Raw genomic sequence first — 13,373 nt, 5'->3', positions numbered from 1 at the left:
AATCGCAGAATCGTTCGCTGTATTTAGCGTAGGATAATAATTACCAAAAAGTGAAACACAACTAGCCGCTCAGCGGCTAGTAGCAGCAACAACATGACACAGCTTCAAGCTCAATTTCACCTCAAACACATGCTGTGGCATGAGGCAGGCTGACAGTGTGCTACCCGTTGAGATGAAACAAACAGGGGCTTTTGAGGAGTGTGCCGCGGCCAGGGTGCTCTCCAATGCTGTCTCCCTACTTGCCTCTGCATCCCAGCAAGCCCCTGCAGAACAAACAAGCGGATCTTGGCACCTCCATGATCAACAAAAGACACCTTGTGCATGTGTGTTGTGTCACATTTCCGCGCACAAGAGAAGGGGCCAAGCTTGGGATGCCAAAAAGGCGGCGCGGGTGTACCTGGGACGGTCTCTGTTGAAGGCACGCTGCTGCTGCTGCGCTGGCTCTGCGCGCTGGGCGCAACATGACCAATCCGCTGTCTGACACGACGTGCACCACCTGCTCTTGTGGGGCCTTTTGTTCTGAAGACCCCTCTGGCCGCGAGCCGGCATCGGTATCATCAACATCAGATGCAGTGGAGTCGCCACGTGTGGCGCCGTTTTCTGTGGGATTGTGGTCAGACTGTGCTGCTTCTGCAGAGCTGGGAAGGGGGGAGCTGGGTGCCGCTACGGTGGCGGCCAAGCCGGGCTGCCGCTTAATTTTGCGGATCGATTTGGAAAGCTTCCGGCGCATGTGTCGCATGCCCATCGTTGCATGCAGCGCGGGCGGCGGCTGCTCTGCTGCACCCTCCACTGCTGCTTTGTTGCGCTGCTCTGAGGAGGCCGCCTGCTCACTGCCATCCTGCTGACTGCTTGCAGGCACTGCCTGCTCCTCTGCTTCTACAGAACACAAAACTATAACATGAGCGCTTCTGCTTGCAGCTGTCAGTTGTCTGATATAAAGCAAAAGCTTGTGTTGCGCGGGCTCACAGGTATTCCATGCGCAGGGTAGGGAGAAAAACGTGAGCTTGCCTGCAAGGTCAATGGCAGATTGCGAGTGCACCAATACGGGCAGCTCTTCTGGTATTTCCTCCCTCTCGATCATCCGCGACGGCTGCTCTGCAATGGCTGACTCTGATTCGTAAGGCGAATCCGGTGGTGTGAAGGCTGACGAGGCTGCTCTGTCCTCAGACTCCCTCCTGTACCTGCAGTGATCGTGACATCACATTTGTCATTATCAAAACAGCTATCTATGCACCTCAGACATGCATGCACAGTGTCCTTGAAAGTATTGCACATGTCCCTCAGGACCTGTGGCTTGCATCAATTTGCAGGAGTAGCTGGTGCATCCAGAAGCATTGTTGGTAATTGGACTCACCAGAATGTATAGGAAGGTCCAAAGGTGGCAGCATCGCGCTCCACGACAGGGAAGCTGTCCAGGGGCACTGCCTCCACCGCTGCCTGCAGCCTGTCAATAGGGAACGGCGCGTACGGATGCCTCTCCCGCATGTGGTCCTCCCTCGCAGCCTCCAGCGCCCTGCATGCCACGCCCACCGCTGTTTTTGGATTGGCACCTTGTGCTTTTGGCAACCATCTTCTGTTTGGAGGACGGAACGGCAAACGATCACGCTGCCCATTGTTGTCAGGGTTTGGTGGTCGTCACTGACAGGATGAATGCTCAGATCAGGTCGCAAGCAAAGTCCTGTGCCTGCCCAATAAATTAGTATCCGCGCTTGACGCAGAAATGCCAGCCACAGGATTTACTGGCAACCTCATATGAGCAATCACCCTGCATCTAGCTATATATCGCAAGGCGAGTTCCGAGGATGAGTTTGAGCACTTGCAGGCGCCAAGGCTGACAGGGCGCGCCTGTTCCGGTCCTTCAGCTCCTGCACGCGGCGCTTGCTATCCTGCAGAGCCGCGCTGGCTGCCTCCAGTGCGGCCTGGGCCACTGCGGCCTCCAGGCCTTCCTTGTGGGCAGCCGCTGCGGCCTCCGCCACGGCGTGCGCCTTCACTGCTGCATCCAGCACTTTCCGCGCCTGCACATCCATGGCAGAATTCCCACTGACATTCGGCTGTGATACAAGGCCCAGGCCTGGCAGGCGAAGGTAAGCGTAGCTCAAACTGCTCAGCATTCAGACATGCCGATACCACAAAGCCCAGGATTGCTTTGCTCCTTCGGCAAACGTTGCTACGAGGGATTGATGAACTAGGAGAGGTACTGTAATAGCACAACAATCTTGCAGATTGCAGCAGCGCTCACCTCCGTGCTCTCGACGTTGCACCTGGACCGGTCCTGGCTGAGCGACAGGCACTCGGAGCACTCCTGGTACAGGTCAGCCACCGGCGAGTCCGGGTCTGTCATGAGGTGGCGCAGAGCCGTCGGCGCGTAGGCCGGCCCCGTCAGGCCGCCCGGCAGCAGCGCCATCGCGCACACCGTCGGCGCTAGCGCTTCAGTTGATTCTGATATGCGCGGCAGCCGACGCGCCTGTGAATGACCGTGCACTATCTGTATCAGACCCTCAATAGAGACATGAGATTGCCTTGAGCCTAGAGCCCATTATGGCTGCATGCATGGCTCTATCGCCCGTATGGGCCATAGAATTTGTCAAGATTGGTCCCAGGCAGAATTTTCCTGTGCTGCGTCGAGTCTGTGATTGGTTCTTTGTAGAGATTCTAGTAAGGGGAAGGGATGCAGACTCAGGTGGCTCTGGCATGCCAAAGAAGTGGGACACGCTTCGCTGGGTTCACCTGTACACCAGAGGTGAAGAGCATTGCGACTCACCTGACTGTTGACGGGTGTGGGAGCGGGGGCAGGGGCATTGGAAGCCTCATCGACAGGGACCTCCCCGTCAGCGCTCTCGTCAGCCTGTCGATCAGCTGGCTCTGCGGAGCTCGCCTCAGGAGAGCCGTTAGCATGGAACATGGAGATAAGCTGGTATGCCGAGGGTGCGTAGGCGTCGTATGTGAAGCGGTAGTCGCTGCACTCTCCCTCCAGGTACATCTTGAGGAGCCACTCCATCCCCTGCGCACGTAGCCACAATATCATAAATTGGCACAGCAAGTCCAGTGCCTTGTGTCAATTTCTACCTGCAGCAAAGGTTTTGCAGGCTGCATTTCTCGATTCCTGAATGCCTCTTGACATGCGTGTGTGCCAACGCCAGACTATGCAGGTCACAGGTTGAATGAGGTTCAGGTGCGGGCTTGTTTCAGGCAGTCACCTCCAGGTACCGATGGGGGTCTGCAGGCTGCTTGTACACCACGACATCATCGTCGTCAGATGTCGAGCGGTGCCGGTTCAGCCCCCTGGGCCACGCCTTCAGCAGCGCCGTGAAGCAGGCCGCATTCAGCTGCACCTCGCTGCCCTCCCATGTCACCAGAGACCTGTGCATGGACAGCTCCTTACTCATAGTAGCACTCTTGTCAAGATGCACCTGTGCCGCAGTGGAGTGCCGGATTCATTCTGATGTCTTCATCTTGCCTCTTTCGCCAGCATCTTAAACTTCAATAAGCACTCCCGGACGCTCTCAAGGGTCTCTGATGTTGATGGAGCATGCCCCCTAGTTTCACTTGTCTCATGGGATGGCCAAATTGATCCAGACTCATCGCTGAGAAGGAAGAGCGCCAGGCGATTGGGATACACACTGGTGGGACGAGTCACGCTTGGCCTTGAGCGTCAGGTAGCTCTCCCAGAGGCTGTTGCCCTGCAGGCGGCCGCCCTGTAGCGCCGGCAGATAGTCATTGCCCGCGCTCAGTATGGCCAGTATCACAAGGTCCACCTGCAGCCGTGCCACCCGCTCCGCCGTCTCCTGCAGCACACATCGTCTTATCATTGAACCGCTAAGAATCCCCACGCACCTTATACAAGCATCTCCAAGCTCACTTGGAGTGTCACAGAATTGGAGTGCCACAACACAAACGAAGCCAACAGCCATGACGACTTCTCGAGTGTGGAGCCATGAGTAGTGCTGCAGAAGTACGAGTACCAGACCTGTGACGTGGCGCCGCGCAGGAAGGGGTGCTTGTGCAGCCACAGGCGTTGCAGCGCGGTGACAGAGAAGCAGGTGAAGCCCATCGTCATGGGCAGGCCCCGCGCGCCGGCCGCCACCCGCGCGCGCCCCTGCCGCCCCTTCTTGCTGGCCGCCGCCGCCGAGCCGGCCGCTAGAGAGGCAACGCCGCGGCGCGCCACACGGCCCGGCTCGGCCAGGACGAATACGTTGCGCGCGGGTGTGACTAATGCCATTAGAACGACGTCGGAGTCGTTCGCAATGACCACGTGGGTGTCCTCTGGCTGCACGTCCGCCCACGGCCGCAGCAGCCGCGACAGAATCTTCACCTCCCCCTCGCCCTTCATTTGTGTGCAAACATGTATCAGTCGGGCAGCCCGGAAGTCGAGTTCTTTGCAACTTACCACAGTAAATGCCATTGTCGTCCTCAGGAGCACACGGCAACAAGAAAGTGCATATGTATGCACATACGAGCATGTGAGTATCTGAAGTGGTAAGTAAAGGATCAAGATGTGCAGAACTGCATGTGGGCCACCTTGACGGTGGCTCCTGACAGCTCAAAGTGGAGGTGCTGCCACGCGGAGGTCTGCAGGCGGCGGCAGATGTAGTACGTCAGGCTCTCCTGTATCATGGCCATCAAGGGTGTGCCGGGGGTCAACCCCAGGCTGGACAGCAGCCTCGGCCCGGACTTCGCTTCCTTCTGCGCCTCCTTCTTTCTTCTCAACCTGCAGCCATGCATACAAATGATCAGCGTGGCACAGGGCACAACGACTGCACAACCTGAGCAGTCGGCATGCTGCACTCCAAAGATATGATAAGTTGGATCCTCAGCCCTGCGTGGAAGCATTTGTGCTGTGCAGTGGATTCATTTTCCCATACCGCTGGGTCAGGAGCTTGGCCAATGGCGCAGGACCGTCCAGAGCAAAGACGACGCTCTTCTGAGGCTCCACCAGCCGCAGTGTCTTGTCCAGGCGCGCATGAAGCAGCTTGTGGAAGTGATCTACATCATTGGCTGCGCAAAATACCCGGTGAGGACTGTCAGGGAAGCTTCATGCAACATGACTTCTCCATATGCGACGTGGTATTCCACACATGCCTCCAACACTGCCGGACCAGAAGAATACATCAAGACAGGATGCATCTCACCTCTCCTGAGTTCTTCGTGCAAGTAAGAAGCCATGTCGATGTAGAGATGGTCGTAATGTCGTTTCACTCCCACATAAGCGCCTGGGAATTGCTTCCGAAACCATGTGTTGAAGCCCTTCACGCCCATCCTGAATTATCTTGTGTCAGATGGATATGAAGATCTGAAACACTGATCAATTGTCAACGCAATTCAGCGGTCTCCGTATTGCTTGCTTCTTTCTGAGAGCCTCTGCACTATGCATCCGTCTCGTTCGCTACAATTGGAATGCGGGCTTAAGCAACTGAGACTATTATCGATCAGGAATACAAGTCTTCAATGAAACGCATCTACTTCTCTGCAATTTATCGAGGATATAATTGGCATGGCTATCAAAGAAGTTAGTGATGATCCACGTGTGTTGCCCACCTGATCATGGCCATGGATGCTGAAAACCTGCACAGAAGGTAAATTCATTGCTCTGCAGCATATCTGCTGCAATAGCAGTTCTTCTTTGCAGCTTCCGATCACATCTTTACCGCATACGAGGTTGCCTAGATGAGCAGCGAACGTCGTCTTCTGGGAGAGGCCTAAGTCTTGTTCAGCTGGCGTCCAAATCATAGGTGGGAAGCGTTTCTATGTCCTGGAATGTTTGAACAGGAGCTGTCCGGGGCGCCTTTGCTTCTGGCACGTTGTGTGCGCAGCTTTGGGTACCCTCATGTGACTCCCATGCCAATCTGTTTGCGTTATCGATGCGATCCTTAGGTGTTGCGGACTGCAGTGCGCCTATTATAAAGTAGTTGCGTAAGAAAAGAAAGCACAGTCTGATTGGGTTGAGCGCTGCTTCCACATGGTAGTGCCATCAAGATCTGTTGTACTAAAACAAAATGTCTCTTTATCATAGTCAAAGCAGAGCAATTTTATGCAGAGCGAATATTTACTTGCGAATTTTCGCACCAGAAGAACTATTCATTGAGGATTAAGCTCCTGGGGACGACTTCTACTGGTGACATCTATTGGGAGCCTGAGCAATCCCACTCCCTGGCAGCAGCAGACAATTGAAGGCCTCAATCCGATTGCCATTTCCGCAGGCACAGCGCCTAAGATGCTATCGTTCCTCAACGGCGCCATCCAGAACGCGCGCCAGATGCTCCTCAAACGCAAGCGCACCGCGGATGACTCTCTGGCCCCACTGCAGGACGACAGCACCGCCGCAGAGCAACTCCCCAAGCGCATGCGCCAGCAGTGCGCACCGGCGGAGCCTTCTGCCGCGCTGGCCAAGGCGTGGTGCTGCCGGTTGCACCCCTGCTGCCAGGAGGGGCAGTCCAGCTCCGGGGAAGACCACGGGGCAGGTTGCCATCTGGCGCGCATGGGCTCGGCCTCGCTGGAGCTGCGCGCACCCAATGCGCACAGCGACCTGGCCGCGCTGCCCTCCGACGTCCTCCAGTCCATATTCCAGCAGCTGCCCCTCCCGGTGCGCTCCCAACCATCAGGCCTGCGATGAATATATGCTGCGGAATTGTTGACGCATTGGAACCTACTTCACTCACACTCAACCACCAGAATATTTGCCTAGCAGGTCGATACAAAAGGTAACGCAAGAGTTTTTTTCATGGTAATCAGTAGAAGGGTCAAATTGCTGATGCATGTGTGGGCTGACAAGAGACCGTGGTGAACTTGCAGGATCGGCTGGCGCTACGGCAGGGCTGCCGGGCGCTGACGAGCAGCATCCCCTACGGCGGACTGCACCTCTGCTTCCCCATGAGCCGCCAGCACCAGCAGACCGTGCCCTGCCTGGCCGACCGCCCCGCCATCTGCAAGCTCACCTTCGAGCAGACCTGCTCCGGCCGCGTGCGCAAGCGCGCCCTCAAGAACCTCCTCAGCCGCCTCGGCCCCGCCGTCGGCAAGGACAGAAGGTACAATACAGAATCTGGGACCATCATTAAGCTCATTCCATTGAAAATTAATTGACCAAAACTCAGGTTGCCCAGCTCCCAACTGCCCGCTTGACTGACACCAGCAGAAACCCTTTCTCATGTATCCTGCGAGGCAAGAAAGGGAGGAATTATTTGTGACGGGTAGTGCATGACTTGATGGAAGTATTGAGCATGTCGACTTTGTGCGGGTAGGTATGAGCTGCGGGTGTGCGTGAATTCGGTGCTGTCGGCGTCGGACCTGGCCTGGCTGGAGGCAGCGCTGGACTGCTGCGGCCTGCTGCAGCACGCCGTCTCCCTCGACCTCTGCTGCATCGACGCTGACTTCTCCGGCGCCCTGCAGAAGGTGGGCCCCACCCATGATCTCATGCCAGCTGCAAGCTGATGTTGTGTTGCATTACCTGGCTTGTCTCTCAGTGGATATATTGGTGACAGACACATTGTGGCTAATGCTGGTGTGAGCTTAGCGGGTGGTGTACATTATCAGTCTCTCAGCTGAGTGTTCATGCCTGCTCTGTGTGTTGAATGGCTTCTGCCACATAGATTACCATACGGCCCACTGCCACAGGCGGGGATCAGATAGCTCCAAAACAATGAAATGTCAAAACAGGAAGAGTTGCCATAGATGCCTTTCTTCCCTGTACGACGCCTATCAATGTTGCATCAAGTAAGCGCCTTATATTTTAAGGTTAGCATAGCTGGATGTGAGCCTAGAGGGTGGTGTGCGCGCAGGTGCCGGTGCTGCGGCTGACGGCGGAGAGCCTGAGCGAGAGCACGTGCGAGGCGATCGAGAAGGGGCACTGCAGGAACCTGGAGAGCATACACCTGACCCACCTGCGCGAGGAGGAGGAGGTCCAGGTCTGCACTAACTTCTCCTTTTCAACTCCCTGGTTCTGCTGTTCTATATCTCAAACAAAGCAGAGGCTTTTGCTCTGCTTTCGCCTTTTTCCCTTGCAAGGATTAAATTTCGTTCCAAGAAGCAGAAGGCCCTACAGTGCTGCACAAACGTTCCAAAATGAAGCTGCCGCTGATGACTCCGTGTGTCCTTTTTTGCTTGGGAAGTGGTTGCCAACTTCAGTGTACAGCAAGTCTGCTGTCAAAACAATGTACGAGGCTGGCGTGTGCTTTATATGGTGATAACTAAGGCAGTATCTCAAAGTGGTGGGGTTGGCGCGTGCGCAGCTGGCGCTGATGGTGGCGGACCGGGGGGTGCTGGGGTCGCTGCGGCGGCTGACGCTGGAGGCGGCGGGGGGCCAGGGGATCCCCCTGGGCTGCCGCGGGCAGCACCCGGACCTCTCCCACCTGGCGCACCTCTCCATCCACCCCGACATCGCCCTCTGCGTCAACTTCCTGCGCTACCTCGCATCACTGCGCGCACGCGGACTCGCTGTCTGCCCCTGCCTGCAGCAGGCCCTGGAGGACTGGGCCACGCAGCGCTCGGGCGCCATGTTCGTGCTCTGGTTCGGCGCGGTCGAGGACGACCAGCACGGCTTCCTGCAGCACGGCGACTTTGTGATTGAGATCGAAGTCTAGCCCGGCTGCGCATAGGACTCTGGTCGACTGCTGACTTGGAGTCCCCTGGGCAGCGGCCCCAAAGGGGTATGAGAGATGCTACGAAGTGGTCTAGCGTGGCACAGTCGCGCCTGTCAGCATTGCTGCCCTGCACCAGCCTGCAGGTGAGAGCTCGTTCTTTGACCTCTGTGGTGCCCGGGTGCAACAGAGGCATCAGAGGCACCATTGCCCAGGACTCTGATGAACCGCTGATTAAGAGTCCCCAAAGGGGCGGTGAGGCACAGTGCCAGAGGGTGCTTCTGCTCCCTCACCCCGGAGCCGTGAAATGTGTCTCTGGGATAGGGACTGTGAGCAATAATGCAGGTAGTTGTTTTGCAAGCGCGTGATTAAAGGACTATTATCCAGGGGAGCAGGGTCCGGCCCAATCGCAGCCCACATCTTATCTCAAACACCGGGTTGTCTTGCAGCCCGGGGTTTGAGGGGTCCCGTATGGGTCTTTGCGCCTTGCCAGGCATAATGCAAATGCTGCAATGTGTATTTTTATTTCCAATGCAAAGAGGGGAATCATATCATAATGCGATACAATATGCTAGACAATTAAGGATTTTTGAGTGAGAGGAAGGGGCCAGATGCAACATGTACATCACACGTGAGTTGGTGGTTTTAGCTAGAAGTGCATATAGTAGTGCTGTTCGCCAGCACTAGGATCAGGGACCAAAGGGCCCTTGAAGAAAGGGCGCCCACACTTGAATGCCAGTCCTGCTGATTATCAAAGGGGAGCTTAAGTATCCATCAGTCGGGAAGCGCTCTATGCTCAGTCAACAATGGTCGTGTAATAGATGCATATCGCTTTGCCGCTTGGAAGGAAGAGGTCGTGTCGGATATCTGTACCAGATAATTGGTTGAGCGTCCCACTCTATTTCTCAATAAATTTGCATGTATGGCGTGGCGGGCAAGAAGATTTGGTATGCTTACCATGAGGAATTCTGCACTTCCTCTGGAACTGACTCAGCAGGATTGGGTAGCATCGTGCCTCACATGTTTTGTGTTCACTTCTTTTACAGCATATTGTCTGAAACAATTTGCTGGCACTCCAGGTTCATATCCCAGGCCTCCTTTTGATGGGATTCATATGAACAGCTAAATATGAACAGCTATATATCGGCTTTCAGTAATGTTTGCAATTTGCATGTATTGAATACATTGCTACTTATGATTTTTTGACACTGTCACTGTGGCACTGTTCTCATGTGACATCATGTGTTATATAATATATGCATCATGCATGGCAATGGGCCACCTCAGTAAGTATATAGCATATATGGGCATGCAGAATGTCTCGTGGGGCGGAAGTGGCTTTCAAGTGCGGGCAATATCATTCAGCACACTTTACATTGATATCAACCGCATACCGCTCTCGTCTCCAAGAAAATTTTGAACTCGCACCACTCTTGAAGAGCATATGAATCGTGCATCACACAACAATCCACCTCCACACATAAAGAATCTGCTTAATTGGCATTAAGATTATCATCCTAGGTCAATGCTGTGAGACATACGATTTTCAAACGGCGTTCCTGGCTCTCAGTCTTCGTACACCCTGCAGAAGCCATGCACATCCTCAGCCCACAACCCTCAGCAACACTAAGGAACATGTCCATCAAATGGCAAAGAGACAAATACAAAGTACAGTGACTAGGATTTACCTGCACTCGTCGGCCTCTGGGTTGTCATCGCAGAACTCCTCCAGAGGGTCAGCCTTGGCCTGCCACAACATTGCATGCCAATCAGGTCACCCAGCGACACCAGAAGTCAAACATACATCATGATCAGCCTGCATACAATGGCTCTGGCAGAAAGGCTGCGTGCAGTTGTCTGGCTCTACAGAGCGCCACACTGTGGTCTGGCTCTGAGCAGGTAGACAGAGTGCAGCTTTGTTCTCCCATTGTAAATACAATAACCAACGAGTGTCCTGTCTCACCTGGGCCTTCTTGTGCGAGATGGCAGCGGACAGCTCCTCGACAGTGTCCCAGGCGGCGGCGCACTCGCCGGCAGTGGCCTCGTCGCACTGCTTCCTGGCCTCAGCAATGGCCCTCTCCAGCTCGGACAGCGTCTTCTGAGCCTGCACAACAGCACCTTGTCCTTCAACGCGCCTGCTTGCGACCCGACCCGTATGAAGCGCTGCTTTGAAATCCACCTGTATGCTTACAGACACATTGGATGTTGCGCCCCATCGAAGTGCCGCAATGTTCTGTGTGGCATGCACATATGGGGCAAAGACCTCTTCTCCTTCAAGGGTTGAGTAGCGGAAGCAGACTGCTCTCTGCTTTGGTCGATCGCAATGCTCAGAGATTGCTCACCGCGGTCGGCTCCGCCCTGGTCAGCACTGATCGGCGGGAGACCCTGGCGAGCACGCGGGGGCGCACGGCCTGTGTGGTCTGGGATGCCACTGCTGGGCTGCGGCAGGCCATGGGGCGGGCAATCATGGCTTGCATCTTGTGCTGAAAATCTGCGATAGAAGAGTAAAACGGTCAATTGCTTGGATGTTCGTGCTCCAGGTGAACAGGACTGACCAGGACAGGACAATAACAACTCAGAACAGCCCAGGGCTGCCTGGTGCTGCTGTTGCATGACTACATAATCATCACGGGGTCACGATAGTCACTTCTCCTTTACAGTTTATGCCAAAGCTAAACTTTTCCGATATTGGCCCAAATTACCCTGCAACATCTCGTAATACCGACTATCTCTAGAGTGAACCCATCTAGATACCGATTGCATTAGACGTGATGCCTAAGCAGACCTCTTCATGAACACCCAGGTCTTGCACCACCAGCATAAGGAAGTACGATCTGCACCCAAGGTGAGACCCCATTGCAGAGCTGTTGCGCTAGACCTGTACACGAATAGGCGATGCTCGGGGAGAAGGGGCACAGCGACGCACGCACCTTCAGATCTCACTGTTTCGCCCGATGCGTATAGGCTCTTCGTTTGGGGCGCGAGGTGTGGTCCTCAGCGCCTTGCCAAAAAATATCATGCTTCCAGATTAGGCTCAGAAGATAAGAGCATATGATCATCTTCATGACGACATGCTGGACTCACGTGCATGCATTGTGCCGCCTGCTTCCGCAGGATCTGCCATCCGGCGTCAATGGAACCTTGGAAATGCTGCCATTTGTTCTACATAACCCTTAAAGCAACTGATCGTGGTGGACCATCCCCCTCGTAGGCTAAGACATCTTGGGATCGAAGACCACTTGCCAGATCGTTTGCAAGTGTCACGTCAATAACTTCCAAAAACTCACTGCAGTACTTGTCGGATATGGAACCAAAAAGCATCAGGACGGTCCTGGTCTTGGTCGGTGAGGAGACCTTCAGCACCTCTGGTCTGGATGTCTTTGCTTCGGGCTTTCCTGCTGACCACCTAAAAAGTCCCAAATGTGATCACTGCAAGTGAATAATGTGTCTTTCTGCATGGCAGCCATGGAGGCAGAAGCTCTTCCATTAGTGAACATCTTGGACCTGAAGGAAGACGTGCCGCCTCGTATCGCACCCCCTGCACCAGCTGTATCCTACACAGGGGAGAAATTCGGTATCACTGTCCATGTGGTTCGCAATGGTGAGGGATCGTGCCCCCTGTCTTCACTCTCTTGCACCATATCCTTCCCGTCCTGACTGGGCAACATGCCACTGAGATGCAGGCAAGTGCCAGCTGCATGGTGTGGACAATGTGGGCACTGTGCCGGCAGCTGTCACAGCGTACTTGGCTGTGCACGAGTTCAAGCCAGACCTGGTGATCAGCGTGGGGACGGCCGGCGGCTTCAAAGCGCGCGGCGCAGCCATCGGGGATGTCTTCCTGGCGACGGCCTTTGCAAACCATGACAGGCGCATTCCCATCCCGGTGGGTGCCGTTCTTGCAGGCCTCAAGCAACCTGTCGCTGAGCTCCAGCGCTGCTATCATTCCTGATTTGCTCCGCTTCAATTGCAGGGGTTTGACAAGTATGGGGTCTGGAGGATAGATGCGGTGCCTGCGCCCAACCTCAGGGAGGCACTCAGCTTAAAGGTCAGCTTTCTGTCCCGCGTACACCGCAGATATACTGTCTTCTTATAAAAATGATGCAAAAGGTGCTGGGCTTCTGCTGTGAAACATGTTATAAACGGGCCTGATATTGCACAGGAAGGAGTGGTGTCGTCTGGCAACTCGCTGGACTATTCCAAGGAGGACTGGGATCAGCTGCATGCCAACGAGGCTGCAGTGAAGGAGATGGAGGCGGCGGGGATCTCATGGGTGGCACATCTGCACAACGTTCCCTTTCTGGCGCTGAAAAGCATCACCGACATTGTGGACGGCGACCGGCCGCCGCAGGAAGAGTTCCTGGAAAACCTGCACGCTGCTGCCCAGGCGCTGCAGGTGAGTGCTGCAACCTCACTTGCCCATGCAAGAAGTTCTACACATTGAAAGAAACACAACAATGTGACCTGTGCCATTTGATACATTCACAAGTTGGGGAGTACAGGAATTTGAGGACTATACAGCTCATTGGGGAATTGTGACTCTTGTGTGATATTTGTGCTGCAGAGGGTCATCAGCCCAGTACTGGAGTTTGTGGCGGGGAAGAGTGTTAAGGAACTCTAGCGATTGTCTAAGGAAAGCATGACAGTATGCAGCACAGCATCTGTGTGTCGTTGCACATGTGTCTTTACACCAATACAACAGATCTGTTCTGAGACATCCTGTCGGTCGGGTAATTATGATTTGAAGCGTCCGTCTTTTGCACCTGAACCCGGGTGTTATGCTATGTTCACAACTACACTGCCATA

The 13,373-nt window shown here is 54.8% G+C and overlaps 4 protein-coding genes across 4 annotated transcripts; 2 read left to right on the top strand and 2 right to left on the bottom strand.

Moving 5' to 3' along the window:
• Positions 1-61: 61 nt before the first annotated feature.
• COCSUDRAFT_58521 (hypothetical protein) lies at positions 62-5,256 on the bottom strand (the record flags this gene model as incomplete). The annotated part of the gene is made up of 13 exons (XM_005644279.1): positions 62-76; positions 398-868; positions 1,046-1,181; positions 1,355-1,513; positions 1,837-2,015; positions 2,240-2,464; positions 2,762-3,001; positions 3,198-3,360; positions 3,622-3,785; positions 3,968-4,324; positions 4,519-4,708; positions 4,863-4,995; positions 5,130-5,256. The coding sequence occupies 13 exons, from the start codon at positions 5,254-5,256 to the stop codon at positions 62-64; spliced, it is 2,559 nt and encodes an 852-aa protein (XP_005644336.1).
• Positions 5,257-5,858: 602 nt separating this feature from the next.
• Positions 5,859-8,573, top strand: COCSUDRAFT_58520 (hypothetical protein; the record flags this gene model as incomplete). Its single annotated transcript, XM_005644278.1, has 6 exons — positions 5,859-5,886; positions 6,198-6,580; positions 6,790-7,022; positions 7,236-7,386; positions 7,773-7,898; positions 8,223-8,573. The coding sequence occupies 6 exons, from the start codon at positions 5,859-5,861 to the stop codon at positions 8,571-8,573; spliced, it is 1,272 nt and encodes a 423-aa protein (XP_005644335.1).
• A 1,351-nt stretch (positions 8,574-9,924) lies between these two features.
• COCSUDRAFT_67800 (CP12-domain-containing protein) lies at positions 9,925-11,537 on the bottom strand. The gene is made up of 5 exons (XM_005644277.1): positions 11,501-11,537; positions 10,913-11,061; positions 10,534-10,674; positions 10,259-10,317; positions 9,925-10,152 (listed from the first exon to the last, which is right to left on the bottom strand). Exons 2-5 carry the CDS (start codon positions 11,045-11,047, stop codon positions 10,137-10,139), a joined length of 351 nt encoding a protein of 116 aa, XP_005644334.1. The 5' UTR covers positions 11,048-11,061; positions 11,501-11,537; the 3' UTR covers positions 9,925-10,136.
• A 498-nt stretch (positions 11,538-12,035) lies between these two features.
• On the top strand, positions 12,036-13,188 carry COCSUDRAFT_19401 (purine and uridine phosphorylase; the record flags this gene model as incomplete). Its single annotated transcript, XM_005644276.1, has 5 exons — positions 12,036-12,171; positions 12,254-12,453; positions 12,541-12,615; positions 12,730-12,963; positions 13,132-13,188. The coding sequence occupies 5 exons, from the start codon at positions 12,036-12,038 to the stop codon at positions 13,186-13,188; spliced, it is 702 nt and encodes a 233-aa protein (XP_005644333.1).
• Positions 13,189-13,373: the final 185 nt, after the last annotated feature.

Source organism: Coccomyxa subellipsoidea (assembly GCF_000258705.1).
Source record: "Coccomyxa subellipsoidea C-169, whole genome shotgun sequence".
NCBI classification, from domain to species: Eukaryota; Viridiplantae; Chlorophyta; class Trebouxiophyceae; family Coccomyxaceae; genus Coccomyxa; species Coccomyxa subellipsoidea.
This window is presented reverse-complemented; position numbering and strand designations above follow the sequence as displayed.

Bases quoted from the DNA above. Each gene is read 5' to 3' on its own strand.
- COCSUDRAFT_67800 (XM_005644277.1), bottom strand. From the start codon at position 11,047: ATGCAAGCCATGATTGCCCGCCCCATGGCCTGCCGCAGCCCAGCAGTG. The intron at 10,675-10,912 runs GTGAGCAATCTC...GCTGTTGTGCAG, and splicing joins CCAGGGCGGAGCCGACCGCG to GCTCAGAAGACGCTGTCCGA. The intron at 10,318-10,533 runs GTGAGACAGGAC...ATGTTGTGGCAG, and splicing joins TCTCGCACAAGAAGGCCCAG to GCCAAGGCTGACCCTCTGGA.